At 42.1% G+C, this 16,431-nt stretch overlaps 1 protein-coding gene across 4 annotated transcripts in view; it reads right to left on the bottom strand.

Moving 5' to 3' along the window:
• LOC126457914 (run domain Beclin-1-interacting and cysteine-rich domain-containing protein) overlaps positions 1-16,431 on the bottom strand; it is a 209,873-nt gene that overhangs the window by 110,377 nt on the left and 83,065 nt on the right. For all 4 annotated transcript variants that reach the window (XM_050094600.1, XM_050094602.1, XM_050094601.1 and 1 more), the window contains one exon: positions 7,998-8,181. In XM_050094600.1, the coding sequence (XP_049950557.1) occupies positions 7,998-8,181 (184 nt within the window). The remainder of the gene's footprint in view (positions 1-7,997; positions 8,182-16,431) is intronic.

Here is a 16,431-nt window from a genome sequence, read left to right as displayed (position 1 = left end):
GAATGTTGTCTACTCCCGGGGCCTTGTTTCGACTCAGGTCTTTCAGTGCTCTGTCAAACTCTTCACGCAGTATCATATCTCCCATTTCATCTTCATCTACATCCTCTTCCATTTCCATAATATTGTCCTCAAGTACATTGCCCTTGTATAGACCCTCTATATACTCCTTCCACCTTTCTGCTTTCCCCTCTTTGCTTAGAACTGGGTTTCCATCTGAGCTCTTGATATTCATACAAGTGTCTCTCTTTTCTCCAAAGGTCTCTTTAATTTTCCTGTAGGCAGTATCTATCTTACCCCTAGTGAGATAAGCCTCTACATCCTTACATTTGTCCTCTAGCCGTGCCTGCTAAGCCATTTTGCACTTCCTGTCGATCTCATTTTTGAGACGTTTGTATTCCTTTTTGCCAGCTTCGTTTACTGCATTTTTGTATTTTCTCCTTTCATCAATTAAATTCAGTATCTCTTCTATTACCCAAGGATTTCTATTAGCCCTCGTCTTTCTACCTACTTGATCCTCTGCTGCCTTCACTACTACATCCCTCAGAGCTACCCATTCGTCTTCTACTGTATTTCTTTCCCCCATTCCTGTCAATTGTTCCCTTATGCTGTCCCTGAAACTCTGTACAACCTCTGGTTTAGTCAGTTTATCCAGGTCCCATCTCCTTAAATTCCCACCTTTTTGCAATTTCTTCAGTTTTAATCTACAGTTCATAACCAATAGATTGTGGTCAGAGTCCACATCTGCCCCTGGAAATGTCCTACAATTTAAAACCTGGTTCCTAAATCTCTGTCTTACCATTATATAATCTATCTGATACCTTTTAGTATCTCCAGGATTCTTCCATGTATACAATCTTCTTTTATGAGTCTTTAACCAAGTGTTAGCTATGATTAAGTTATGCTCTGTGCAAAATTCTAACAGACGGCTTCCTCTTTCATTTCTTAGCTCCAATCCATAGTCACCTACTAAGTTTCCTTCTCTCCCTTTTCCTACTCTCGCATTCCAGTCACCCATGACTATTAAATTTTCGTCTCCCTTCACAACCTCAATAATTTCTTTTATCTCATCATACATTTCTTCAATTTCTTCGTCATCTGCAGAGCTAGTTGGCATATAAACTTGTACTACTGTAGTAGGCATGGGCTTCGTGTCTATCTTGGCCGCTATAATACGTTCACTATGCTGTTTGTAGTAGCTTACCCACACTCCTATTTTTTTATTCATTATTAAACCTACACCTGCATTACTCCTATTTGATTTTGTATTTATAACCCTGTATTCACCTGACCAGAAGTCTTGTTCCTCCTGCCACCGAACTTCACTAATTCCCACTATATCTAACTTTAACCTATCCATTTCCCTTTTTAAATTTTCTAACCTACCTGCCTGATTAAGGGATCTGACATTCCACGCTCCGATCCGTAGAATGCCAGTTTTCTTTCTCCTGATAACCACGTCCTCTTGAGTAGTCCCCGCCCAGAGATCCGAATGGGGAACTATTTTACCTCCGGAATATTTTACCCAAGAGGACGCCATCATCATTTAACCATACAGTAAAGCTGCATGCCCTCAGGAAAAGTTATGGCTGTAGTTTCCCCTTGCTTTCAGCCGTTTGCAGTACCCCAACAGCAAGGCCGTTTTGGTTAATGTTACAAGGCCAGATCAGTCAATCATCCAGACTGTTGCCCCTGCAACTACTGAAAAGGCTGCTGCCCCTCTTCAGGAACCACATGTTTGTCTGGCCTCTCAACAGATACCCTTCCGTTGTGGTTGCACCTACAGTACGGCTATCTGTATCGTTGAGGCACGCAAGCCTCCCCACCAACGGCAAGGTCCATGGTTCATGGGGGGGACTGAGTACTAGTTTCACTGAAAAATGGACTTGGCTACTTCTCTTTAGCATGGGTGCAGGCAGTGCATGAGAACAGAGGAGTGGATTGTGAGGGGGAGACTGGAGAAGAGAGAGTGAGTGCGTGCAGAATGAGTGAGGTTAGGGTCATGGGGCACGGATGGAAGCAGGTGTGGGGCAAAGGCTTACAGAGACTGAGGCCAGGAGGACTACTGGGTTTCAATGACTACTTCCAAATCTAAGCCATCTCATTCCTTACTCCAAAGACTAAAGTCTCTGATTTTTTTTTTTTTAGTATGACCTCCAGTTTATTCTTTTGATTCTCGTTCTATTTGCTGTTTCTGACTTTTGCTTGTATTTGGCTTTGATCATGTTTCATCAGTTATATCATTATCTGTGCAGTGCACTGTTCAGATAAATACTGTCTCATAACATATATTGTAGTTGTTGCTACTTCCAACTGCTTCCCTGCAACTGAATGTCTCACAATTCATGGTTTTCAACTCTGGCTGATGATAACTGGACACTATTCTTCTGACTCAAATATTGTTAAAAATCAGATCTGACGAATCTGGAATGTTACGTTAGCGGAATTTAGAATCACCATGAACCATTACCTCGCCAATGTGGGGTGCCTTGCGTGCCTCTACACTGTAGATAGCCATATCACAGGTACGACCACAATGGAGAAAGATATGTGGAGAGGTCAGACTAACATGTGGTGCCTGATGAGGGTAGCAGCCTTTTCAGTGGTTGTGGGGGCAACAGTCTGGATGATTGAATGATCTAGCCTTCTAAATTAGCAGCATTATTTTACTGTACTTGCACTGCAAATGGCTGAAAGTAAGGAGGATTTACAGCTAAGTTCTATTTTTCCCTTGGGTTTGCTGCTCTACTATATGTCTTAACATGGCATTCGCATGGGAAGAATACTCCAGAGATAAAATAGCCCTCCACTTGTATCTCCGCAAAAAGACTACTCACTGTGATGTCATCACCAAGAAAACCAAGAATGGCATTTAATGATCTTTCCTTTGTGTGGGACCACAGACACACAGAAATTTCTGAAAGAAATTTCCGCTATCTGATTGTTAATTGTTGATTTATTTGCACAATAACAATTTCACTTTGCAGCCATTTTCAAGTGAATGATGAAATGTTAAAATGTCTATCCTGCCTGTGACATGTCATCGTAAAAGAAAAAACATATTTCTAGTCTTATAGATCAACTGTCATATTACAGGATACAAGTACATATTCAGGATATATAATATTGCTGACATTGTGCACAATGAGAAACCATTACCATACAGTATAGCATATTTAACAGCAAATATATTTCTGTGACCTGCATTCATCACTTCTGTCCATCAGCAGAACTATTTAACAGCAAATACATTCCTGTCACATTGTGACCTGCATTCATCACTTTTGTTCATCAATTGAAGTGACGACTGCAGGTCACAAGAATATATTTGCTGTTCAATATGCCATACTGCGTGTTAATGGTTTTTCGTTGTGCACAATGTCAGCAATGTTATGTATCCTGGATATGTATATGTATCCTGCAATACGACGGCTGATCTATAACACCAGAAATATGTTTTTTCGATGATGACATATCACAGACAGGTCAGATATATTTTAACATTTCAACAAGCACTTAAGAATGGTTACAAAGTCGAAATCATAATTGTGAAAAATAAATGAACAATGAACAGTAAATTGGCATAAATTTCTTTTTTTAAGAAAAAAATTATATTCCTTAATTTGGTATGTAGGTTAGAGAATGTAAAAATGAAAATGAGTAGGTTAAAGTTAGATTTAGGGGGAATTTGTGAAGTGGAGTGGTAGGAAGAATAGGACTTTTGGTCAGGTCCGTACAGAGCTATCAACACAAATTCAGACAGGGACAATGCAGGATTAGTCCTGATAACGAATAAGAAAATAGGAATGCAGGTAAGCTACTGTACGCAGCATAGTGAACATATTACGGTAGCCAATGCCCAGAACAGTACGACTATTTTACATGTCAACTAGCTCCACAGATGATGATGATGAGATTGAGAAAAGGATGTATGATACGACAAAGGAAATTACACAGAAACTTGAACCAGATGAAAATTTAATTGTGACGAGTGGCTGGAATTCAATATGACGAAAAGGAACAGAATGAAAAATAGTAGGAGAAGATGGGCTGTAGGAAAGGAAAGAAAAAGGAAGATGCCTGATAAAATTTTGTACAGAGTATAATTTAATCAAAGCTAAATTTTGGTTTAACACTTAGGCACTGACGCCCGTAAAAATACGGGCGTGCGCGACCTGCCCGAAAGACCGGTACCCATAATTTTACGGGCACGTGTTCTCGTTCTTCCCCTTCTTTCCTTTGTGTGTTCTTACGGCTCCAGATTGTCTGGGATGCACTGCATGGACTGTAGTTCGAGTATTGGTCACTAGATAGTGCGGGCATGCTGTGGAAGGGTGTGCTTCCCTTTTTATTTGTCGGGTTTTGTGAGCAGCAATTTTTTCCCGCGCGGTCTCAGTAGCGTCGACATGGCGAAGGGTGGCTTGACGGACGAAGAAATTGATCGCGAGTTATATCGTGGTTTAGAAGAAATTGACATTGATTTGTCACAGGAAGATATTGTAGATGACTCTGAAGATGATGTGGACTATGTTCAAGAAGAAGTTTCTGGCAGTTCAGGTAAAGAATTCTGACAACAAAACATCTATAATTTTTGCTCAGATTTTCACTGAAAAAACTCTCAGTACGTAATTATGATTTTATTTGCAAATACTACTCTTCTGATAGACTCAGAAGAGGAGGGCAAGTGTCCAAGCACTTCAGCAGCAAGTAATCCCGTCGATATTGTGCCTGAAGAACGAGTGAGACTAACGGCGAAGGGAAGCCGAGACGCGCACGCCGCACCGATTCTGAGGAAGATTGGACGACTACTGATCATGCACCAAATATCGATCTATTCTCAGGACAATTTGGAATATGCAATGTTGTCAGTTTAGACCAGAACAGTTCACCTCTGGAATTTTTTTCATATTTCCTGACAGACAGTATGATGAAACATATAAAGGAACAAACTAACTTATATGCGCAACAATGCATCAGGAAATTACGAAGCACAAATTCCCTTGCACCCACCTGCTCATTATCAAAGTGGAAAGGAGTTACACTTATGGAAATAAGGAAGTTTCTGGCAAAGTGTGGCGAAAAGACGCAAGCAACCAGTGTAGTGAATGTAAAGTAGCATTGTGCAAATTGCCGTGCTTCAAAATTTACCACACAAAGAGCAAAATTGCGTCCTAAAATAGTTACAGGTGGTTACTGTAGATAAGACATACTGTATCCATCATAATTACAATTTTTGTGTAAAATAAAAAAATTTCCTTCTAGAAAATACAGTGAATATACCTTTGACCGATTTTTCCTTTTTTCAAAAACAATGTTATAATAATAACGCTTGTCAAAAGTATGTATTAATTCAAGAGAAAGGTATTATATATGGTTTTAAACAAGAAAGTCTAGGTTTTTCAATAAGAGTAATTTTATTGCTACAACTGAAACCTTTCATGAGTTGTAGTAGTTTAAAATACGTTAAAATCAGCCAGTCTTTATGGTAGACACCCGCGCGCAATAGCTCAGGACCCAAAGTGTTAAGAATAATGAAAGAAGATCATACATGTGGAAGAGACTCAGGAACACTGGAAGGTTTCAGATTATATAATGGTAAAACAGAGATTTCAAAACAGATTTTAAACTGTAAGACATTTCGGGGGGCATATGTGGATTCTGATAATAATTTACTGGTTTAATCAGAGACCTTCTCAAGTCTCAAACATCTATATGTCTACATGCAGACTGAAGTGATGAATGAATGTTTGTATCAAGACCAGGACCAGGATTTGAACGTGGGTCTCCACTCAGTAGGCAGATGTGCTAACCACTACACCAACCTGGCACAGTGACTTCGCACAACTGCACAAAACTACCCTAGCATGCTTCCCTCCTCAACCCATATTCCCACTCATGTCTCAACCTGCTTAGAATTCCCTCTAAACTTGAACAGCATTGCAGAAGCTCTCTAACTGTATTGGAATAGCACATCAGCATCAAATGAAATGGCGAATCCTGCCTGAAACCCAGGCATAGATGTATTAATCAAATTCCAGGCAGTTGGAGAGCCTCTGCAATGCTGTTTGAATTTAGGATGAATACCAAGTGAGCTGAGGTGAGAATGGGAACTTGGGTTGAGGGGGAAGGCATGCTAGGGTAGTCCACGCAGTTGTGTATAGCAACTGTACTAGGGTGGCATAGTGGTTATCGCATCTGCGAGTGAGCAGGAGACCCAGGTTGGAATCCTCGCCTTGGAACAATTTTTCATTCATTGTTTCAATCTGCGTACATAGATCATAATTTACTGGTTATGAATTGCAAACCAAAACCAAAGAAATTGGAAAATGGCCCCTGGAGTAGATGATATTCCCTCAGAATTATTGAAATCCTCAAGAGAGCCAGCCATGACAAAATTATTCCACCTTGTATGTAACAAATATGAGACAGGCAAAATATGCTCAGACTTCAAGAAGAAAGTAACAATTCCAATTTCAAAGAAGGAAGGTGCTAACATGCGAATACTATAGTTTTAACTTAGCGCTATAGTTTTAACTTAGCGCGATCCGCTGGAAATACCTGCATCCGGTGCCGCCATTGCCGTCATGGTTGTAAAACACTGACACAAACTATTTACAGAAAAATGGGAAAACTGGTAGAGGCCAATGTAGGGGAAGATTAGTTTGGGTTCAGGAGAAATGTCGACAAGTGAGGCATTACTGACCCTACAACTTATCCTGACTGATAGGTTGAAGAAAAAAAGCAAACCTTTGTTTATAGTATTTGTAGAATTAAAGAGAGATTTTAACAGTGTGTGAACTGGACTACACTCTTAAATTTTGAAAGTGACAGGGATAAAACACAGGGAGTGAAAAGTTATTTAATAGTTATACAGAAACCAGACTAAGGACATGAAAATGAAGCCATAGTTGAGAAGGGAGTGAGACAGGGTTGTAGTTTATCCCTGATGTTATTCAATCTGTACATTGAACAAGCTTTGAAAGGAATCAAGGAGAAATTTGGAAAATGAGTTAAAGCTCAGGGAGAAATAAAAACTTTACAGTTTGCCAGTGAAATTTTAATTCTATCAGAGACAGCAATGGATTTGAAACAGGAGTACAATTGAATGAATAGTGTCTTGAGTAGATAAGAGTAACATCAGTAAAAGCAAAGCAAGGGTAATGGAATGTAACTTACGCAAGGCAGGTGGTGCTGAGGGAGTAAAGTAGTACATGAGTGTTGTTATTTGGTTCAAATGGCTCTGAGCACTATGGGACTCAACATCTTAGGTCACAAGTCCCCTAGAACTTAGAACTACTTATACCTAACTAACCTAAGGACATCACACACACCCATGCCCGAGGCAGGATTCGAACCTGTGACCGTGGCAGTCCCGCGGTTCCGGACTGCAGCGCCAGAACCGCTAGACCACCGCGGCCGGCTGTTGTTATTTGGGCACCAAAATTACATGATGGAAGATGAAGAGATAATATGAAATGCAGACTGACAATAACAAGGAAAGCATTTCTGAAAAAAGAGGACTTTGTTAATATCTAATACAAACTTAAGTGATAAGAAGCTTTTCATAGGGTGTTTTTCTGGAATGTAGCATTGTACGGAAGTGAAATATGGGTGATAGCCCAACTGAGACAAGAAGAAACTTTTGAAATATGGTGCTATAGAATAATGCTGAATAACAAATGATAAGGTACTGAAATGGGCAAAAAGAAATTTGTGATACAACTTGACTAAACAAGGGATCAGCTGACAGCATACGTCATGAGGGACCAAAGAACTGTTAGTTTGGCAATGGGAGAAAGTCTGGGTGTAAAATCTGTAGAGAGAGAACAAGGCTTGAATACAATAAGTAGGTTCAAATGGGTGTAGCTGTAGTAGTTATGCAGAGGCTTGCAGGATAGATTAGTGTGGAGAGCTGCATCAGACTGAAAACAACAACAACAACAACAACAACATAATCACTAATCAATGAGTAATACAGAACTTACTAAGCTAAGACTTACCAAACATGGATCTATCTCTGCGAGTAATGAAGGCTGATTCTGCTCCACAGCTCTCAAACAAATAAGTGTTGCTTCTCCATACTTTTCCTGACAAAGATAGGCCGTCTTTTCAAAGCATGATAATAAATGTTCTCTGTCTGACAGAAGCCATGACAGTTTTTGAGATAATGTATGGCCTTCCAAGCTGAAAAGAAATAAAATAAAAATAAATTAAAAGTGCTAACTAACATATTCGTGGAAAGTCCTGGGTGGAATACAAGCAATGGTAGAAATAAAGTTAAAGACTTCAAGAAATACGAAACAAACTGTTGCTAGGCTTTTGGACACCGCCCTTAATGGGAGCTAACAAAAGCGCGCGCGCGCGCACACGCACACGCGCGCGTGCGCACACGCGCGCGCGCGCACACGCGCGCGCGCGCACACGCGCGCGCGCGCACACGCGCGCGCGCGCACATGCGCGCGCGCGCACACACACACACACACACACACACACACACACACACACAGCTGCACTTTGGTGCTGCAACACTGACACGGTAGAGTGTGTGTGAGTGTGTGTGTGTGTGTGTGTGTGTGTGTGTGTGTGTGTGTGTGTGTGTGTGTGTGTGTGTTCTGTATTAATTAGACTCTGATGAAGGGCAATGACCAAAGGCTGGACAATATTTTCAGTCTTCTTGAAGTTTCCCCAACAGATAAAATATTCCATCATCTTTCAGCAATGCATCTTGGCCAATGAAGTTTTCTGTAACTTATGGGAAATAGTAGTGTGTTTAGGCTACAATTGTTATTACTTTGAAATTATGAACTACTGCTTCTTAATCCAACATACTGACAAATTGTGTAGTAATTCTTGAATGTGGACTTCTGTGCCACTGAAACTTCTCTTCCACTGGAAGCTCCAGACTTTTGTCAAGGTTTGACTGCCTACTAAAGAACAGTAAGCACTTCTTCATAAATATGCTTATGTTGCTCTGTAAGTTACAATAAGATAACACTTTATATCAAAGAGTGAACATACACTGATCTGACAATGATTCCGTAAGATTTTCACTTATTACAGTTTTGTACAAAACTGACTGTTAAGCTTTGCCTCCTTTCCGTCATGTCACTTCCAATGTGATGGTACGCGCTGCTTAATAGCATGTCCCACTTCTCCAGCCTGGGACATGGCTGCAAGGTTTACACGGCTGCATGGTTTAACTGCTCCACCAGTAGTTACCACAAACACATAGCAAAATTACCATTGTCGTCCCATCTTTGAAATGCATGACATCCATTATGGCCAGTTTATGTGAACAAATGGCACAACAGTTTAAAATTTTAAACAAAGTAAGTATAGGCTAATTCATGACGGCGATTCCTGCAGGCCAAAGCAGAATGGGGACTGCACTGTTGCTGGTTCCAAGTAACAGTTGCAGTACATGCATACATGTGTTTTGTGCTTGAAGAAAGCGTGTACCTGCAAATTATGTCTCTTCCTTGGTTATGTAAAAGTTGTTGCTCACCAAGATCACGGCCATGACCATGACTATGGCCACCATCACCTGTGCTGACTGCTCACAACAGTTGGAATAATAATTCATTAAATGACTTGCTAAAATCATGTTTAATGTTTGCATTTAATACAACATTCACAGTAGATAGCTCAGAACACTACTGACACTCATTGGCTGTTGCAGAATGCATGATGCAGTTGTGCAGAACAACAAGAGACTCAACTGCCATTGTTCATGACTCTAGCTACAACAACAAACGACAGATTGCCACCCACCATATAGGGGAGATGTGGAATTGCTGACAGGCACAACAAAAAGACTACTAGACATGTAAGCTTTTAATGAAAAGGCTTTCTAAAGTAGACAACACACACATTCACGCAAGCACAACTCACACACACACACACATGGGTGGCTGGTTGGTTTAATGATTAAACGGACCAAACTATGAGGTCATCAGGCCCTCCTACCTGAAACAGGCAAGTCAACAAAACTACACACCAAAGAAGAGCCTAGTGTGTGAAACCCAAGGGAAAAAAACCCAATGTCTACCGAAGGTCAAAAAAGCTTAGAGAAAGGAGCAATGGAAAGAAAAGAGGGGTAAGGAGAGAGAAAGGCGGGTGAGGTGTCCCATCCAGGGAGCAGTTGGAGGCCCGTAAAGGCAGAAAGTGTGACGGGGGACATATCATCCCCCCCCCCCCCCCAAAACACACACACACTTTCCAGAGGTGCCCCACTCATCAATACCCAGAAAAGACTGTTGACACAGACACAACAAGAGAAGTACAGGAAAACAAATGAACACCAAGTCAAACAGAACATGTAAGAAGCAGAAATAAGAGCAAAAGAGTGGGTAGGATGGGAGCTGGAGTGGACTATAAAGCTCAAGACAGTCGCTGCCTGTTTAGAGCAGAGGACGCAACAGGGCCTCCTGCAAACTCTTCAATGGGCCGACAAGGCTTAGGGACCCTCCCTTACAGAGAGTGGTACAAACTCCTTCAAAAATAAACTGTAAAACCAGGGCAGCCGCTGAGACATCATCTGCTAACATCAGGGGTAGCAAGTCAGGAAGATGAAGAGTCCGCTGCTGGGCAGCGAGGTTAGGGCAGTCCAGCAAAATTTGGAACCCCATCAAACGGGCACTATAATAACAGTGGGGTGGATCCTCATGACAGAGATGATGACCATGAGTCAGCCAGGTATGGCTGAAACAGACCTAGCAAAGGATGATGGAGTCCTCACAAGAGGCCTGCATGGAGAACTTAATGGCATAATACACTTCTCGAGACGCGGGTTGCCAATAACCAATTGGACCGGTCCGTCAGCGAGTTCATTCTCTGGGATCTCAAAATGACACAGGGTCCAGACAAAGACCGCCTAGTGACCACATTGTTTGAGGGTAAAACAGGAATCCTGGATAGTCAGGACCAAGGAATGATGAGTGTAACACTGGTCAAGAGCTTGTAAACTGTACACAGAGTCGCTACAGTTGAGGAAGGACTGAGTGGTGAAGGAATGAATGTGGTCAAGAGCATGAGAGATGGCTACTAACTCCGCAGTGAAAACACTGCAGCCAACCAGCAAGGGGTGGAAATCATTACATTGTGCATGAATGTAAGCAAAGCCAGTGTGACTGGCAAAATCGAGCCATCAGTATAGATTAATTCTGAACCCCAAAACATGCCAACAATGGAGAAGAACTGGCAGTAGATAGCTGCAGGATGAGCTGAGTCTTTCAGATCTTGTGAAAGGTCAAGGCAGAGCTGTCACCAGGAGATGCACCATGAAGCCATACTGTGAGCAGGCCCGGAGAAGAATTGGTAGAGGGGAAAGCTGGAGTTCAGTAATATCTGGAAAGAGGAGATAGTAGTTCAGTTGCACCAGGAGCGATGGATGCATAACACATAGGCAATCAACTGTTTAGGCACGCATTGGTGGAACCCCTGCCTCTGTTAGGAGACTGATCGTGAGGCTAGTCCAAAAGGTACCAGTTGCTGGTCGTACCTCACAATGGCATATTGGGTCCAGTATCTGTAATTTTGGAGGTATGTCTAGCGATATGAGAGATTCCCATAATCTAGATGGGACTGGATCAATGCTTTGTAGAGCTATATCAGAGTATAGTGGTCCACACACCAGTCAGTGCCGCTAAGGCACTGAAGAGCATTGAGGTGTGATCAACATGTTTGCTTTAGTTAATGAAGATGGGGAAGCCATGTCAACCAGGCATCAAAGACCAGTCCCAAAAAATAGTAAGAGTCCACCACATTGAGCAAATGGCCATCAAGGTACAGATCCGTATGGGAATGGACTGTATGGCAATGACAGGATTGTTGTATAATGCAGATCTTTACAGTTGAAAAATGGAAGCCTTGAGTGAAAGCACAAGAATGTGCTCTATGTATTGCTCCTTGCAGTCTGTGTTCAGCAAAGTCCACTGTGGACAAATAAAAATAAATGTAAAAATTGTCAGCATAAGAAGAGGGGGTACCGTAGGCCTTGCACCCATCACCATAGCATTGATTGCCATTAAAAACAGAGAGACACTCAAAACAGAACCCTGCAGAATCCCAATCTCCTGCAGATGGAAGTTGCTATGGGAGGCACCAACCTGTCCCTGAAAATTGCAACATGAAGAAAAGTTCTGGGTAAAAATCTGAAGCGGGTCACAGACGCCTCACTCAAGTAAGGTAGCAATGATGTGGCGTCACAATGTAGATAGTAAGCTTTATGCAAACTGAAGAAGACTGCAACAAGGTGGTGACACCAGGCAGAGGCCATTCAAGTAGCAAATTCCAGGTGGACTAAATTATCTGCATTACAGTGCCCTTGGTGAAAACCACCCTGGGTCGAAGTCAAAAGGTCGTGGAATTCAAGATACAATACAGCCTTTGACTTGCAGTACATTCAAGAAAGCTGCAGAGGACACTGGTTAAAACAATCACAGCTGTCCATCTGAAGAGGCGGTTTACTCAATTTCAAAACTGGCATAACAAAACTTTTTTACCATTTGAAAGACAATTCTCCCTTGCTCCGGAGATGGTTAGAAACAGTACATGATGTTGGCTAGCCACTGATAAGAGTTGAAACATTTGGTTGTGCAACTGGTGTGGTCCACGAACCATGTCAAGGCAGAGAGCAAGAACATTCATGAATTCCCACTCATTAAACAGGGTGTTATTTTTAAAGGAAGTCGTTCCTGACAGTGCTTGAGAAGATAGAACATGGGTGGGTAGTGGACCGGCACAGAGGCCTGGGTGAAATGCCTAGCAGAATGCTCAGCAGTAGCATCCAAGCTGGTGAGGGCAACACCACTCGGGGAAATTCCTGGGACACGAGTGGCAGTACGGTGGCTAAAATTGCATTTGATCTTTGTCCATACCTGGGAAGAGGAAGAATCCAGCCCTATGGCAGTGACATACCATTCCCAACAAATCCATTTCTGGTGTTTTATAACATAATCGACCTGGACACAAAGCCACTTGAAGGCCAGGGGGTGGGCAAGAGATGGATGCTGTATGTAGCATTGGAGGGCTCAACGGTTATCTTTAATAGCCACACTGACAGGATGGGGGTAAGAAGGAGGGGGGGGAGGGGGGGGGAGAAACTAACAGAAGCAAAGGCAGATGTAAGGATACTGGGTGGAGATGGTTGAATTTCTGTTGGCTGTTGTTGGACCTCTGAGTAGGATAGATGGTTGAGAGTTTTGAATTCCTGAATCTTTCCTTTTTATATATAGGGCAATCTGGCAGCAGAGGAGTGTGTGGGTCCAAACAGTTCGTACACTTGGGCAGTGGAATGCAAGGACTCCACACATGGAGAGGGTGGCTGCAGTCACCGCAAATAGGATTTGCCCCACATCATGAAGACGTGACACTGGAAACAGTGCGTGTGAGGTGAGATGTAGGGCTTCATGTCACAATGGTAAACAATAACTTTGACTTTTTCTGGAAGGGTACCCATTCAAAAGCCAAGACCTAAGTACTGGTATCAATGCAATTGTCCTTAGGACTTCTCTGGACTCACTGGATGAAATGGATGCCGCACTGTTTCAGATTAGTGCTAAGTGCCTTTTCAGATTGAAGGAGAATGTCCCTGTGGAAAATAATGCCCTGGGTCATATTTAAGCACTGGAGAGGGGTAACGCCCAGCAGGATGTCCCTCCCCTAAGCGGTCACAAGCACAAAGGAAAGTTGACTGACTGGCAGACACATCTTACTAAGTGAGTCAACTACATTAAACCAATCTTTGATATGTTCTACAAAAAAGAGCAGTTTGGTAGTGGTGAAATTCACCCCATCTGTCCTAGACCAAACCAAGTAACAGGGAAAAGGTTTTGCTCCAAGTTGGTATGCCTGACCCTCCTCCCAAATGGTGACCAGGGAGGGGAGGGCCAAGGAAGTAAAAGTAGCTGTCTAAAGAGATGGCTGTGGAAGACTGGCTAAAGGTGTGGAGCTTAGCATGCTTCATAAGAGCATCCGCCCCATTACCACCCATTCCTATCAGGGCCTCACCTTGTGGGCACCACTCAACCATGGCGTGGGCTGCCTGGCAAGGTGGTCATTGCCGGGAGTTCGAAAGCCACAAAAAGATGAGCAATCACTGCTCGGCATACATGTGACAGCTCAGGTGCTAGAAGAGTGATCTCTGTGTTGCCAGAGAGCTCAGCCAGATCGGCACATAACAGCCTCATTACATGGACTAACTGCATGTGCTGGTGACCTAGCAGAGGAGGGTGGGGGGAAGAGGGGGTGGGGTTGGTTTGCCACAGTGTGGCCTTGATCACCTGATTTCTCTCTCTGTGATTTTCATCTGAGGGGTAAACTGAACACTACTCCTGCTATTCCTCATGCAGATATGGTACATGTATGTCACAATTTGGTAAATCGAGCACAGCACTGCCTCAACATAAATAGTGGCCACTCCCACAACATTATGTGATGTTCATTAATGAGGGTCAATTCTGCATCAGTCTTATTGTAAATATTTTCTGGGCCAGTTTTAGTTTGCACACCTTGTACTCTGAACATGCTTAAAATTTCAATACAAAGGCCCTATGCAGGTTCTAATGCTGACAGCTTACTGGACAAACTGGTGAGCCTGGAAGAGGCAGTAAGATTGGATGTATCAAAATCAGATTAGGAAAGCTCTGCAAGTGAAAACCAACTGGAGGAAGAGGAAAGAGAATTAAAATGTTCTATATGTGGGAAATGGTTCTTCAAGGTACCACGTCTTCAGGGATCAACGAAAGGCGATATGCTTTTATGAAAACTAGGTGTTTATGAAATTCCTTTTCAGTGTGGTTAACATTATACAGGGTGTCCCATTTTAATCTATACAGGGCCGATATCTCTGGGGTGGCACAATCCTACAAAAAAAAAAAAAAAAAAAAAAGAGAGAAATTGTACAAGTTGTAAAGTTTGAAGGGGCTGGTGGTATGGTTACCTTGAAATGACCTTGAAACCTGTTTTCAAGGTCAAACCAAGATCAAGTTTATTTTTGCAAATCACAGCCTCTATTTTTATTCCATATTCGTATTCTATCTGGGGTGGGGAGGAGGGGGCACATGTTTGTAGGGAACATTTTTTTTCGAAAAACCAGTGGTTTGTTGTCAGGGGGCACTTCATTGTAACTTTCCCAGGTTACCAGTATCTTGAGAATGAAGCAAGAGCAGGAAAAATTTTCAGTGAAAATCTTGTGTATGGTTTCTGAACTCTTGTCCACCGGCAAAATTTTCCTGAACTTGAAATGGCCTTGAAATTCTTCAGTATGGATTTACCTGAAAGCAAATACCGTCGGCATTGGCGGAAACCAATGTGCACCACTTGGAGGGTGCTAAATCAGAGACCAGCACTGTGCTTGTTCCGGCACAATCAGAGAAGAGAAGGGTGGAGCTTTGAGGCTAAATAATAAAGAGTCATTGCTGGGAAATCCGAAACCACGACTGGGGGTTCTGAGAAATTTTACCTTTGGAGACTTTGAAAATTTCTCAGAATTCATTTAGAATGATTCTTGACTGGCATGACTCTCATAAATTTTTTTCTTATGGACTTAGAAAAAATGTGTGTAAAGGGATTTAGAATACTTCCACCTCGTTGAACTCTGATGAATTTTGCCTCGTGGGATTCACAAAAATCTTGTCTCGCGAGACACTAAGGCATTCCTGAAGTGAAATTTTTCCAAATCCGTACAAGCAAAATTATTCTCCACACGAATGTTTGGATCCCATAAGAGAAAAATTTATCTGAGTTACCTTGTCTCGCAATCGACTTTCTTGGGCCCATCTTCCATTTCTGCCTTCCCTTCATATTTGAAAAGAACAGATTACCTTGGGGTATGTCATTATTTTATTATTTACATCAATACTGAGATATGTAAAGGTGCCCTCTTGAAAGACAAACATCTGTTAGACACCTAGGTCATTTTCTGAAAGAGTGCACTTTAATACTGTATGTTACGGCTTCACGTTGTGGTGTAAACAGGATGTTTCTTTGAAAGAAAAACCTAAGAAAACTAATAATAGTGAAAGTGATCAGTAAAATTTATTTTTTGAGTATAATCTGTCTGAAATGGCTGATTACATACCATAAGAAATAGTGAGAATGATAAAAACTGTTGTTGAGTATTGTGATAATTGTGTAGCCGGGCAAAGATTGTATGCCAAAAGGTATCCCAATGCCCATCATCCCACGAAGGTTACAATTAGGACTCTAGTAAGATGAGATGAAAGAGGGGCCTCGAAAAGGCAGATACAAAAGACAGGCCCAAGAGAGGTGATTGTGCTGGGAGTTTGTGCTATCATCACTGAAGACTCACACCTTTTGACTAGTCGGATTCAGCGAATGCATGGCGTGCCTCAATCAACTGTATCTCATGTTTTAAAATACTTTAAATTCCACCCATATCATGTACATATCACCCAAGCAACTAAGCCTGGG

The sequence above is a fragment of the Schistocerca serialis genome, chromosome 2, assembly GCF_023864345.2.
Source record: "Schistocerca serialis cubense isolate TAMUIC-IGC-003099 chromosome 2, iqSchSeri2.2, whole genome shotgun sequence".
In the NCBI taxonomy this organism is placed as follows: domain Eukaryota; kingdom Metazoa; phylum Arthropoda; class Insecta; order Orthoptera; family Acrididae; genus Schistocerca; species Schistocerca serialis.
Note: the sequence above shows the minus strand (reverse complement) of the source record. Positions and strands in the feature narration are given on the sequence as shown.